General features: G+C 30.5%; 1 protein-coding gene across 1 annotated transcript in view; it reads right to left on the bottom strand.

Moving 5' to 3' along the window:
- LOC118194581 (ephrin-B1-like) overlaps positions 1-14424 on the bottom strand; it is a 181592-nt gene that overhangs the window by 10953 nt on the left and 156215 nt on the right. The window contains exons 2-4 of the mRNA XM_085818344.1: positions 3452-3593; positions 1322-1490; positions 778-882 (exon numbers count right to left, since the gene is read on the bottom strand). Of these exons, the coding sequence (XP_085674470.1) occupies positions 778-882; positions 1322-1490; positions 3452-3593 (416 nt within the window). The remainder of the gene's footprint in view (positions 1-777; positions 883-1321; positions 1491-3451; positions 3594-14424) is intronic.

Here is a 14424-nt window from a genome sequence, read left to right as displayed (position 1 = left end):
AACTGAATAGCAGGATCACTGAAATTCATTGTTGAAAGAACTTTATTTAAATCATCTTTATTACCATCAAGCAGGGTAAAAGTATTGCCTACATAGTGAAACCATACCGGGAAGTTTAAAGTTTCAAATATTTTTGATTCATAATAATGCATGTAGATATCAGCCAGGATGGGGCTGAGGAGGCTTCTCATGGCTAATCCCTCAGTTTGCTTGTAATACTTATTTTGGAAAACAAAATGTGTTTCTTTCAAACAGAGATGAGCGAGGGAAATTAGCTTATCAATTTCGATGCAAGGGAAATGAAATTAATGAAGTCTGATTTCTAGACATCTTAATGCACCCTCCACTGGAACATTAGCGAATAATAATTTTACATCGAAAGAAACCATATGTAAATTTCTAGGAGAAATGTTTTAAACTTTTTTTACAAACTTTATTGAATTTTTTATGGTGTAAATAAGGCCATACAAACAAAACTACATATTTGCTTTCGAATAACTTTCTTGCATAAATAACACAATGAAAAACTAAGAAATCAATTTCCTGAAGAAAGTACTTTCAGACTTGAAAAGTATGGGGCAGTAAAACAGCTGCAAAAAAAAAAAAAAAAAAAAAAAAAAAAAAAAAAAAAAAAAAAAACTGCATAATGAATGCCAAACTGTGATAAGAAAATTAAGAGACATCAAAATTTTCTTGATAGCCTTGTATATGTTATGTATTAAAAAATTTGAAATGTTAATTATTTAAAAAGATTAGGAAATTAAATAATACACTTACATTTTGTAGGCTCACAGCAAACTTTAAAAATAACTTTCATGTTATGTGTTGCACATCTTCCTCCTATTTTTTGGTGCAGTGATTCAGATCTGTTGCCAGACGTTGCTGAAAAAAAGTATGAAAAGAAAATAAATACACTAACAGAGAAATAAATAAACAAATAAAATTATAAGACTGCTGATAAAATGAAACATATCAAAGTTCTTTTGAATCCAGACCAAACATAACAAAAAAAAAAAAAAAAAAAAAAAACTTAAAATCTTCTAAAATAAAAAAATCACTAAAACCTATCAGTTTCAAGCTGAATGATATTTTGTGTATATTGTTGCATCATTTATAAAAATGCTTACATGTCACTTTTATACAGAAAAAAATTAACTGCCTTGAACAAATCTTATGAGGAGCTAACAAATTAAGACTCTAACTGAAAACAGTCCATGATTCAAAATTCTGTTATTTTTATAAATAGTTTCATTATATATAGTGATTACAATATTGTGAAGTTATTTCTTTGAAGACTCATGTCATGTTAAAATAAACTTACATATGAAATAGTAATCCTGGCCAGGCTTAAACTCTAAACCTCCTGGCTGTGGCGTAAATGATCGAAAAGTGATGGTGAAGTACATAAGTTGATGAGGCTTATCACAGAGAGCAATGATACGGGAACTGGGATTTGTTATGCGGCATGAATCATATTCTTCTTTTGACACCTATAAAAACATACAGTTGTATATTTTAACAAACAGAAAAATAAGATGTCCCAAAAAGTGCAGTTTCCATTAAAAAGTAATACCTTCACATAAATTGCAAAAAACATCATTAGTGAAGAATTAAAATATTGATATCATATGTAACAGTTGCTTGGTGCTAGTCTCTTGCAGAAGCATAGCTATAGCAGCTTAAATTGTTGGCCTTTATTTTTCACCTGCCACGTGTGAAGTTAGACCTGTGATAAATTTCTGAATGTAATGAAATGGTAACATGTATCAAAAGTCAGCATCAGCTATGTAAGTCTATGGGCCTGATGCAAAGCAGGATTAAGACTTCATAGGGCCTAAACACTTAAAAGATATTGGCACTCCCATATATATTTGCATGTTTTTTATCCCATTCCTTCTCTCTGTCTTGGTGCAGCTGCACCACGTATTCTATGCTAAAACAGGTAATTGAAAATTTCAAGGTGTCCCCTTTCCTTAATTTCTGTCACTGCAGAGGGTGCCAAATAACTTCAGCAATAAAATAAATAAACTTCTTCAATTAAAATATGCTATAAATATAGTATATTTTCTTTAAAAATCTTATTTCTGTATACATACAAGTTGCGCTGATTTTTCGGAAAACTGAAAATTTGTATTTAAATGTGAATTACAGATATTTGTGGATCAATTTAAATTTAAATGTGAATTACAGATATTTGTGGATCAATTTAAATTTAAATGTGAATTACGTGTATTTGTGGATTAAATAGGATTAAGTAGGAGTAAATTATTGGAATTCTACTGTAATTTGCAACAGAAAAAGAAAAATGTCACTCCTGCATGCACAAAGTGACAAACAAAATCTTATCAACAGTTAATAAACATCAATAAACTTGGTAAGAGATGTACTGATAAAAATAGAGGGAGGGGAACAAATAAATGGGAAAAGAAAAAAAACAGGGGAAAATCTGAAAGCTTTCAAATTTTACATTACACCCAAAGGGACATTTTTTTTTAAATGTTTTATTTGCTAACTTTATTAAACATCATGTTCTTTGCAATTAAACCACATAAAATTCAATTCAACAGCAACATCACAAAATATTTAAAAACAGCACATCTTTAGAATTTCTCACATCCTTACATAGAGATTTTTTCCTTGTTTTGAAATCATCGAGTTTGTTAATCAAAAAATAACCATGTAATCAATGCATGCTTTTTCTTTCTTTTGGGGGATGGCGGGCTAAACCTTTATCTTTTGGCAAAAATAGCATATAATGAACATATTTGCTAAAATATAAATATTATACTATCAGTATTAAATTTTAGCATGGTGGGGGGAGGGGGAATTACATTTATAGTATTGCTGAGAAATAATTGGATCTCCATGAGATGTGAAATATGAATAATATGAAAATCAAAAAACTAAATGCCAGTTAAATATGTACTACAATATTATAGCACATAATGAAAGTATTTTTAAAAGTTTCAATCAATAAAGTGTTCAAACTGAACAGAACAATTTGATATTAATAACCACAGGCTACAGTGATCTGTTATTAATTCCCAGTATCCTACTTTGAAAATCTCTTCAAAATATTTAATAATTTTTGCAAATCATAATATACTCATTCATCCTTTTATGTGACTCCATTTCTGCATAACTCATAACTTTCTGCATAACTCCATTTCTGCATAACTCTTCTTTCTTTAAACTCCTTTTGTAATTTTCATGTACATATTCTTAAGAATTATTTTTTACAAAAAAAATCAATGTTTAAAAAAGAAGAAGAAGATGGTAGTTATTTGAATAAACTTTTAATTGGGAAAAAATCTAAATTACCATACAGTTTAAGAACAAAATATATATCTTAAGATAGTGATATTAGACACAGTTAATAGAACATTAGAAACTGAATTTTTATTTCAAAATTACAAAAATAAATAAATAAATAAATAAAAATTATACTTACATTATAAATAATATACCTCTCAACATCTTCATCTTTAGTGCCAGGAGAATAGACAGGGCAAATGATATTGACTTGGTCATACTCAAAAGGAATGTTACCTTTATTAACATCAATTATATGATCTGTGTTGTCAATACGAAACCTGTAGAAAGGGACACAGAATATAATAACAATACAAACTCTTACAAGCAGATATTTTAGTTCATTTCAAATACAGTGCAAACATACAAAGGATAGAGCATCAGTTTCGGAAATACAAAATATGATAAACATGCTAATATGACTTTCATAAATGCAGAAATGGAGTTAAGCTTTTTGTCACCAGATAGATGCCTTTCTATATTCTAAGAATTTTGCTAGTCATAAACTATGCTGGTGCAGTGGCATTGTACAGGGCTGGGTTCACACTTGATAAGGCCTTAAGCTATTTGACATATGGTGCCCTTTATAAGTCTGTTATACTATATTTTAATTTTGCGGGAGCCTCCAACAAAGTGGGGACCCTAAGCTATAGCTTGTGCAGCTTACACATAAATCCTGCACTGGCTCTGTATGTATGCAAATTTCAATACACTTTACGAATTTTCAGACTGTAGTGAAAAACTTTAAATCTTTACCTAATTACAAATCTAAAAATCTTTTGGCAATAAATATTGTAATGTGATTTGTTTTTATATATGAATGTAAATACTGTTATTTCTAGTTAAAAGTGTAGACGGGATGCAGGCTTGATGTTGTTTAACAACACAGCAATTCTTGCTTCATCTAATACATTATATAAGCATATAGCAGCCCCTACGAAACGGAATTCAACTCACGTAATGAGAAAATAAGACACATTTTATTGAGCACATATTTTACGTTGCACTGATCTCAAAGGAAACCTAGGGGTTCAGATTTACTACCACCAGAGATAAGCTGGATTGTGATAGTTCTAGAATGAACCTGCATTTCATTTTGGACAACATCTCTACAATATATAACTCGGTATACAAAGCATTGCCTATAAATTAGATTTTGCAATCATCTTCGTTTGAAATGCTTCTCGGTCTTCTAAATTCATTAAAAAGTACGCAAGTAAATGTCAAAGAAAGCTAATTGCATTTTCAGTTTATGATAATTATAGCACTCGCACTTCAAGTGCAAGAAAAGGCTTGAAAAGTTATAGAAACAAGCTAGATTGATTATAGTTAGATTAAACAACTACAACTCGAAAAAATCATGAGCATTCGAGTCCAGCTTTCAACCTATAGATGGCGCCACATTACAAATATGAAACTTGTCATACTAAAACTTTTTACATTCATCACGCATGCGTTGATACTAAGTTTCGAGTTGAATGAAAAGAGCCAGGGAGAAGATATAAACAATTGGGTAGAAAGGAGAGAAAGAGGCGGAGTTTACACAAGTTCCGAAGGCGGTATCGAAAGTGGCTTAGCAAATGACACTGTCTGAAGGAGCCGCACTCCGCCCAAGAAAGCCATCGAACATAAAATTCTTTTTGTTTTCCAGCCAGCATTGGGGCGTGGAAACTATAATAAATGTAGCCAGTTTGAAAGTGACATTGACAGTCGAGGCGTGAAATTTTTGAGGCCACAAAACCCGATGACTCATAATTCAAAGACTAAGGAATTTCACTGCAGAATAGAAGAGGCGTGGGATAATCGCGACGCCTTGCTAACACCCGCTTATGCGTCACTATGAATCCCTGGAAAATATGACAAAAAGATTACGCAAAAAATATACCGGCTAATTTTCATACCACGTTATAACCTACTTCGCAAATTTACCACACAGAAGAAATAAATCTAAGAATTTTATTTAATATGAGTATGCTCCAAAAATAATATCAGGTACTCTTCTGTTATCGGGGGACTGGATTCAGAAATGTAGTATACGTTACGTCTTTATACATGGATATATGTGTTCATGTATGTGTGTGTATACACATACTCATATACGCACATACATACACATGTGCATAAATAAATACACTTTTTAATTCAGTCTCGATAACTAAAGCGTGGGCCGAACTTCGAGGGGAAACATATTACAATTTCAGTTATGTTTCTAAATTAAAATAAAATCTTCAATGCACTGAATAAAAGGGAAATTCTGCAACAACTATTACTTTTAAAACCATGATCTTATTATGCGAGTTAAAATTCATTAATTAACGTCTTGTTATTTACGAAGAAAACAAAAACATTGAACAGAAATCAACTTCATATTAAAGAAAATATGAATTTAAGATAGCAATTCTTTGTTTATAGGAGGTAATCATTTTTTAAAATCTTTATAACTATTTCATTTGACTAGAAAATGGACCATATGGTTGCATTTGTGAAAGCATCAAATTTAAGACTTTTAATAATGCAAAACATAACAATTGCCCAACTTTGGGGGGGGGGTCATACTTTGCAATGGAATTCTATTAATTATCTACTATACATAATCCAAATCTCACACTAAATAACGCGACATGCTAACGAATTTTTGAGAGAGCCAGTTGCTAAAATGTTACTGCATCTGACGCAGCCAGGCAGAAAATTTCAATTATAAGCAGTTGAAACAGTGATAAAAGATGGCTTTAAAGTAATTCCATCCGTAAATAATTAATATAAAAATAAATTAACCTATCTAATATACTTAATTTTCAAATACACTATTCAAAGCATTCATGGTCTAAAAAATAAGATAATTATTTAATTGAAGAATCTCAGAATACTTGATGTATTCTAAAAGACAAAGTTATTTCCGCAAATAACAATAGAAAATAAAACATTTCTGTGATAAAATAATGACATAAATTTTAGGTGGGGGGGGAGAAAGGAAACTGAAATAAATGTATTTTAAAATTCTTATAATTCATGTCAAATATAAAGCTGTAAATATAAGAAAAATGACTAAAATTCAATCTAGAGATTGTAAAACAGCCTGAACAGAATTATAATTTTATATAGAATGTTATTTTTTTTTTTTTAAGTTCTTTGAGTATAAAGCACGCAACGAGAAATTATTATTTTTATTTTATACTGTCAAAAAGCAATCTTAATTACAAAAGAGAAGACATCCGAAAAATTACAAATAAAGTACTTACAAATCATTCATTTATAACACGCTTATTAAAAATCTAAATTTATGAATTAGTTTTTGTATGCATCTGAGATGAATTTATTAATAGAAAATTTATGTATTGTTTTAATGTTTATAATAACATTAAAAAAAGGAAGAAATGAAATAATTACAGGAAAAAATAATCGGGCCATGCAATAAACAAAAAGAATTTCGCATAAAAATTTAAAACTAAACATGCGTATATTGCTTTAAATTGAACACAACTTAAATAAACCGATAAATACTAAGTGAAATTAATGTGGTGCATTTTATAGTATAATGTAATAGCATAAGAAATTAAATAAAAATTAAATTCTATAAAAATAGATCGAAACATTTAAATAGCATTTACTAACTTTATACTAGTATTAGGTAGCTATCTGGCAAAGGTATCTAGGTAGTAACTAAAGGTAGCTATCTGGGTATATAAACTTTATAAAGTATATCTCTGGGTATAATTCGTAAAATCTAACATGGTCAGATGAATATTTCTGTATTGAATTTTCGAATTTATATCATTACAGTTTTCATTCAAACAAGTTTTTTAAGAAAACAAGGGGGAAAATGTTCTTTGCATATTCGTTCAAAACCAATATTAAAGTTTTTCATTTATTGACAAAAATTCGAATGCAGCGATTTAGAATCAGGCGAATTTCAACGATCGTAAGAATGACCCACACAATGAAGATAAAATTAATGCATTTAAGTCTGTATGTTTATCCTACATTGGAATCTCGTACAAAAATCTATTCCAATACTGAAAGTATCACATACAAATGTATAAGATTTTCATTTAGGATATCCTAAAATGGATAACTCAAATCAAACAGAGGTCTCAAATATTTTCGGAAGTTCAGAGGTCTCAGTAATCTCGCACAAATTATAAAAAAGACAATGCTTTTAATCATACTTTCCTATCATTTAACAGAATCCCCGTGTGAAAAGCTACAGTATTAAACGCAGAATAATATTTTTTTAACATTTTGTTAATTGCAGCCATATTTTTTTTTATTATTTTTTTATTTTTAAGTTTTCTTTTTTATTTGAATATTCATTCGATTCATTTATTAAGTTCAACACTGACACCCAAGAGTTTAGGTAGTTATTAAACAACGTAAACTTTTTGATGCATTTATTACCGTGCAGAAGAACGTCTATTAGGTCCTTAAATAAATGGGCAATAAAGGCCTGATTGCGCATCAAATTATTAACAAATTATGTATCAGAAAAAGTGGTTCAGTCAAGACCTTGATGAGAATCAGCAAGACTCTATAGCTTGCCACCCATTTATAACATTTATCTTCCCACCTGATGACCCTTCGATGAAAACGATTGGCAGTTATCAAGTACCTTGTAAAAGGAGATAAATTTGTTGCCAGAAGGAAACTCTGGCCGGTAGTCGTTGCCAATGCAGCACCTTTGATACCACCCCCTACGTATGTTACCACCGAGGCTCTAATTAAACTAAGGCGGGCTGCGGTAGGGGGTAAGTAACTATGGGCGTTTTCCGGAATTTTTCTAGAGGCCACCAACAGAGAGTGGTGAAGAGAGCAATTCCTCTTGGAAGTCCTATGGGTGAGAAGATTTACTTAGATGGAGCACGGTTACCCCCTAACTTCACTAACTAACCTCTATTGTGGTGGAAACAAAAATATTGTGGAGCTATATTCCTAAACAATTCGCAAAAGTGAGTTAGTTACCCTTAGGCAGAAAGCTCTAGTGTTCTTCGCCACAATCAGATAATCCAGTCCAAAAGTTTTCTGTTACTATCATTTCGATTACTTGTTTCATTTTTATTTTCCAAGTTCCTTCTAAAAATCTTTGATGTTGCAGTTCTTTGACAGCATCAACATTTACTCGATTCTTTATGTCTTATTTCTGCTTAACAAGGATAATTACATTCACATTAAATATATCACATTTAAATATTCAAGTAGTAATACCTAGTTGGTGCTTTGTACTTCTAGGATTCTACTTCCCTTCTACCAACAAGAAACTTTGTACCCGTCTATTAAATTGATCTCAAAAGAAACTATGTCAAAAGAAACCATACTGTGGGTAAAAAAAGTATTTGCACACCTACATTTATGTTTGCAATTCATAAAAAGAAGCATTAATAAATAAAAAAATGGGTATTGAGAAATCAGAATAAGTTTAATCATCGAAAAAAAACAGAAAAATTACAATAATATAAATAACAATGCTTTTTTGTAACAAAATTAAAATATCTTGTATCAAAAAAGTATTTGCACACCTGCACGAATACAAAAGCAAATTTCAAATAACTAATATTTAGTATGCATTCCTTTAGCATCTATTACTGCTTGTAATCTTGTTGGCATTGATTTAATTAAATTTTTTGTAACAGTAGGGTCAGTATTCGACCACTATTCAATAAGGGCTTGTTTGCTTGAAATCTTCCTTATTTTTAAATCCAAAGAATTTAAGTCTGGTGATTGTGGTGGAGTGGCAAGTTTTCTGGGTACATTATAAAGCAACCACATATGTGTTATACCGGCAGTGTGCTTAGGATCATTGTCTTGCTGAATATAGTACGAATTACTGATACCCAATTTTATTGCACTTTGTGGCAAGTTATCTCGCAACACATCAGTATAAGTTTGAGCTGTCATATTACCATCAATGAAACACAAATTACCAACTCCTTTGCTAGCCATGCACCCCCAAATCATAACATGTTTAACTGTAGGTAACACATTTTTGGCATGAAAAGCAGTACATGGTATTCTCCAAACTAATTTCCTGCCATCTGATTTAAAGATATTGAACTTACTCTCGTCGGAGAATATGACATTTTTCCAGAAATCAATTGCCTTATTGATATATTCCTTGGCGAATTCAAGTCTCTTCAGTCTATTTCGTTCAGTTATGAGAGGTTTTTTTTTTCTTTGGAGATCTCCCATAAATGTGTGCATCGTGCAGGACATTTCGAACACTTTGGGCACAGATTTGAACTCCATCGACATAATTGGCTAAAGTAATTGCATTAAAAAATGGATTTCTTTATGCTTCTCTTATGATTTTTCGCTTCATTCGCAGTGAAAGTTTCTTTGGGCGTCCAGAGCGCAAGTTATTTTATGTAGATCGTCTTTCTTTATGACGTTTTATAACATACCGAACAGTAGAGAAGCAAACATTTACTTTTTTTACCTATTTCTCGATAACTTAGGCCATTATCACGTAGAGAAAAAATTTGTTCTCGCAACGAAATCGACAATTCAGATTTCTTAGGTGCCATTACAATTTGAAATCGACAATCAACTGATAACGTTTCGACAACACCTCCTTTTATAGTCGTCTTACGTATATTATTTACTGCTGGATTGACTGTCAAATAATAGCATAAAAATGCAAATTTGCTAAAGTTGAGTTGAGTGTGCAAATACTTTTTTGACTTAAGATATTTTAATATTGTTGCAAAAATTGTTTTTTATTAATATTATTGTATTTTTTGTAATTAATTTAAATGAATAAGCTTATTCTATTTTTTAAATGCCAATTTTTGTATTTCTTAATGCATTTTCTTATAAATTGTGAACAAAAATGTATGTGTGCAAATACTTTTTGTACCCACTGTAAATTACCGTGACTGAACTAGAAATATAATAGGAAATTCGCACAATAAACTAAGAAAGCAAAATTTTACATGTTGTATTATTTTGCAACTCAAGTACAGTGACTGCGTCGGAATGACAGATGAAAATTAAAAATGCGAAAAAGTAGCAACTGAGTTTTGAAACCGTATGTTTAATAATAATAACAATAAGAAGACGAAAGAAAGAAAATGGGGGTGAAAGGGGAAAAGACTGAAGAACGTGCGAAATCTGAATTTTAAAAATTTGGAATTTGTGGTAATTTTAGTTGAAATAAATAGTGTATCCGCAAAAGTCTCTTTGCAAATCTATCATTGAATATGACAAATATTTCGAATAATCGCTGACATCAAACTGAATAAAGAGTGAATATATTTCCTTTCTCTGCTAGCTTATAAATCATGTTTATAAAAGCAACTGAAATCTATATATGTATTACATATGCACGCAAATGCTTTATACGATATGACACTAATATTTAAAAGGATATATGTAAAATACTAAAAAATAATTTTCAAAATCACGCCAATTTTCAATGCCGCTTGAAAAAGTTTGTAAAGTTTGAAACACTGGCGAAACAAGTGATCGCCAACAATAATAAGTTGCAGCTGGCAAGCATAACTGATTGGCGAGAAACATTTTCAAGTCTAGCAATCCTGTTCACGGGCAGACTAGAAAGGCAGACCTTAGAATACCTATTAACCTCCAGGCCAGGTGACTGCATGTAATTTGTAATCATTTTTCACACCTCTGCTTTTTTGGCCACAAGCCAAGAAGAAAAACTTCGGCCAAATACAATTTTCTTTTTGCCCCCTCCCCATTTTTTCCCCTAAAGAAGTATTATTTTCTTCGTATAAATTCCTATTATTTTAGATAATCGTTGCGCCAGTCCAATCTCGCTTGCCCGAAGTACCAAGATTTCCATAAAAATCTTCCAAGATGAATGTATATTTTCAAAAATAAGTAAGCAGTCACTGCAGTTTCACTGTATAGCAAACTCACGTGGTCACGTTAATTTAGTAAAAATAGTGCATCTGCAAAAATCTCGAGCAAAGAATTCTTATACAATTTACCTTCAGCAAGTCTGCTTCCCTCACATTTCACAGTTTAAAACTCTTAAGATGAGTAAAACTTTTTATTCACTTTTGACTTTGACGATGCATTGGATAAACATTTATTCATAATTCAAGGCGAATAATAATACATCAATATCAATGATGTTATTTTAGGCTGGCAATGTATTTTTCAGAATTTTCAGGTACCTGCGGTGATTATATGAACTACTTCGAAATCGCGTTTATTGAGGATTAGTTAATGAAAGCAGATAAGATACATGGAAAGGAATGCACCAACGAAGTTTTTAAATGCAATCTCTCACACTATAAAATTACTCTGATCACTAATGATAAATATCGTAAATACGAAATTTCCTTGTACATTTATTTGACAAGCATAAAGACCTTAAAAATTAATTTAAATTACATATATTCAAATATTACCAAAATTGTTTATTAATTAATTATTTATTAACTAAAATTACTTATTCCAATGCTATTTTGTCATTTTAGAACAAAGGAAAATTATTATGCAAATGAAAGCGTTAATATTTACAAATATGATATAGAACTGTACTTTTGAGTATATATTGGAATCTCTTAAATTATTACTGATTCTCAATGTGTGTAACGAGAATATCCAATATTTTCAGTGCACTCTTTGTCATAATCAGTTAAATAAATAAATAAACAGCCAGTGAAGAAATTTTTAAGGATAACCATAGAATATATTTTAAGGATCCATCACTGAATAAATTTTTATGCCTATAATATATATTTTACGTTATAATTTAAGCAAAAAAAATTTAATGATTTATGAAATGAAATAATTACAATAAAATTGAATATGAGTAGTGCAATTAAATAGTGAAATGTTTAAAAAAAGTTATTTGAAGTTATGGTGAATGGATGCTATGTAATGCATAATTGTAGGAAATATTGGCTCAGAATTAGAGGGCTATTTTTACCTCTGAAGAGCACAGCCCTTTCATATAAAGAAAACCTGAAGGCTATTCTTTTTGACTGAGTGCAATATTTTTTTATAGAATTATTATGTTTAATTCTGAAGAACTGTGGAGAATTCACTTTGTAAATTAATGAACTGGAAGTGAAATATAATAGCAATGTAACCGTTATTTTGAGAGTACGACAACATTTATGTTATTAAATTAGAAGTTGTAATTCCGAAACTTAAGATGTTAGAAGTTTTTTAGATATGTTATAATGTATCAAGATAAGTAATGGGCGTATAAAATTTTTATATTTATGATATTCTGTGAAAAGTTTTGAAAATACTTCCCTGAAGAATTATAAATAAAAAAATCCGCATTGGCCTCGCCGGGATTCGTACTCCAGATCTTTACGCATAGTGAGTACTTTCAGTTACATCAAGAAAGCATGTAGAAAGAATAGAAGAAAATACCTCATATAAATATCTCGAGGATTAGGGGATCCAACTGCCCAATCCGGGGTGGCGATTTATTGTCTACCACCTTTTAGTTCGGAAGCCACTCATAGAGTCATTAGGTTATATCGATGCAACAGTAGCAGTGTTCTCGCCGGGATTCGAACTATTCGAACTACGCGTATTCGGAACTCCCGAATACGCGTTGGGCGTACTTCCAGTTACACCAAAAAGGTGTATGGAAAGGAGGGAGAAAATATCGTATAAAAATTATTAAGTTCATAATTTTATTATTTATGTTTTCCATATTATTTTTTCTTTACTTTTATTGTTCTAACGCTTTTTCTCAAAAAAAAAAAAAAAAAAAAAAAAAAAAAAAGATTTCTGTCGCCATGCTTACCTCTTTGATGGGAGGAGGGGGAATATATAGAATTAAAATATGTAAATCAAAATTTTCAATTCTATTTATTTATTTATTTTTGCAATAGTCTCTTAACTGTATATTTTAACATGAATATTTCCTTTCTTTCCTTCCTAAAAATGATAATTATTTATAATAAACCTCTTCAAACTTCGTCATTTCAAATGAATAACCATCATATGATCCTAACCTCAATTGACTTGCATGATGCAAATGACCCCTGACTTACATAAGGCAAATGACGCAGGCTCTGATTTCAGATTTCGAAATCAACATTTTTAACACCAGTACTGAAGCCATTTGTTAATCAATGGAAACACTGCAAACCATAATTTAATTAACACATCCACGTACTTTCTGTTTCTGCAAATGCAAAAAGTTATAGAACAGGTGTCCTTTGTCAAATATTTGTCAACGAGAATATAAAAAATTATACATAAATTCCCAAAAGGATTAAAAGCCTTTTCTTTATCCATATCCATATCCGTATTAACATTAAAAAATTTTATTACATAATATAATGTTGTATGATCTTAAATTCACTTAGTTCGAAAACAAGTTTTTCTAATACTTGCGGAATAGCTGCAAAGTAAGATAATAAGATAATAATAATTTATTTACTAAAGAAATATTGATTATAATATCTCCTAATATAAATTTAATAGAAGTATCAAAAAAGAAATATTGATTTTATTATCTCCTAATACAAATTTAGTAGAGTATCAAAAAAGAGCGAACCTATATGTAGGAAGTTTAATTCCGAAAATTGTGTTTTAAAGTAACTTGAATGTAAATTATTAAAAATGTTTTACGGGGACTTGAATTAAATCGTGAAAAAAAAATTTCAAACTTTGAAAAAGAAATTAAAATAAAAGCAAGTAATTATCGCTACTGATCGGAAATTAGTTGACTTTCCAAGGAGAACAAACCAACTCCCGTTCAATGAACAATAATTAATAAATGCGAAGTGTTTCGTCTTTTACTCAAGTAAGATGAGAATCACTTTTTAACGTCTCTCGCTTTAAACACGAAAATCAATAACGTGCATGCAAATAACGTAAAACATGCCACAAGAGAAACGGCACAGACACTTTTTTTATATCACATTTCATGCTTCTACCCCCGTACCCCAATTCGCTATCTTTTCGAGCATGTCACGTAAAAGCGATTGAAATTTATCAGCGTACGGAACTTAAATAACGATACTGCAGTTGAAACAAAGAAAATGTCTCTAAGTTGTATACTGAAGGTGAAGCTCCGTGTTGCGAGAAAAGAAAAATTTTAAGTGCTCCTTCATTTGGTTGCTTGGCAGATGGTTCGTTTGGTAAAATTCTTTTGGAAATGATGAAACAGCTTTCTTC

This window comes from Stegodyphus dumicola, chromosome 6 (genome assembly GCF_044657685.1).
Source record: "Stegodyphus dumicola isolate Sdum_Otavi_A_Nest chromosome 6, ASM4465768v1".
Taxonomy (NCBI): Eukaryota; Metazoa; Arthropoda; class Arachnida; order Araneae; family Eresidae; genus Stegodyphus; species Stegodyphus dumicola.
The sequence above is the reverse complement of the archived record's forward strand: the minus strand, read 5'-3'. Positions and strand labels throughout refer to the sequence as shown.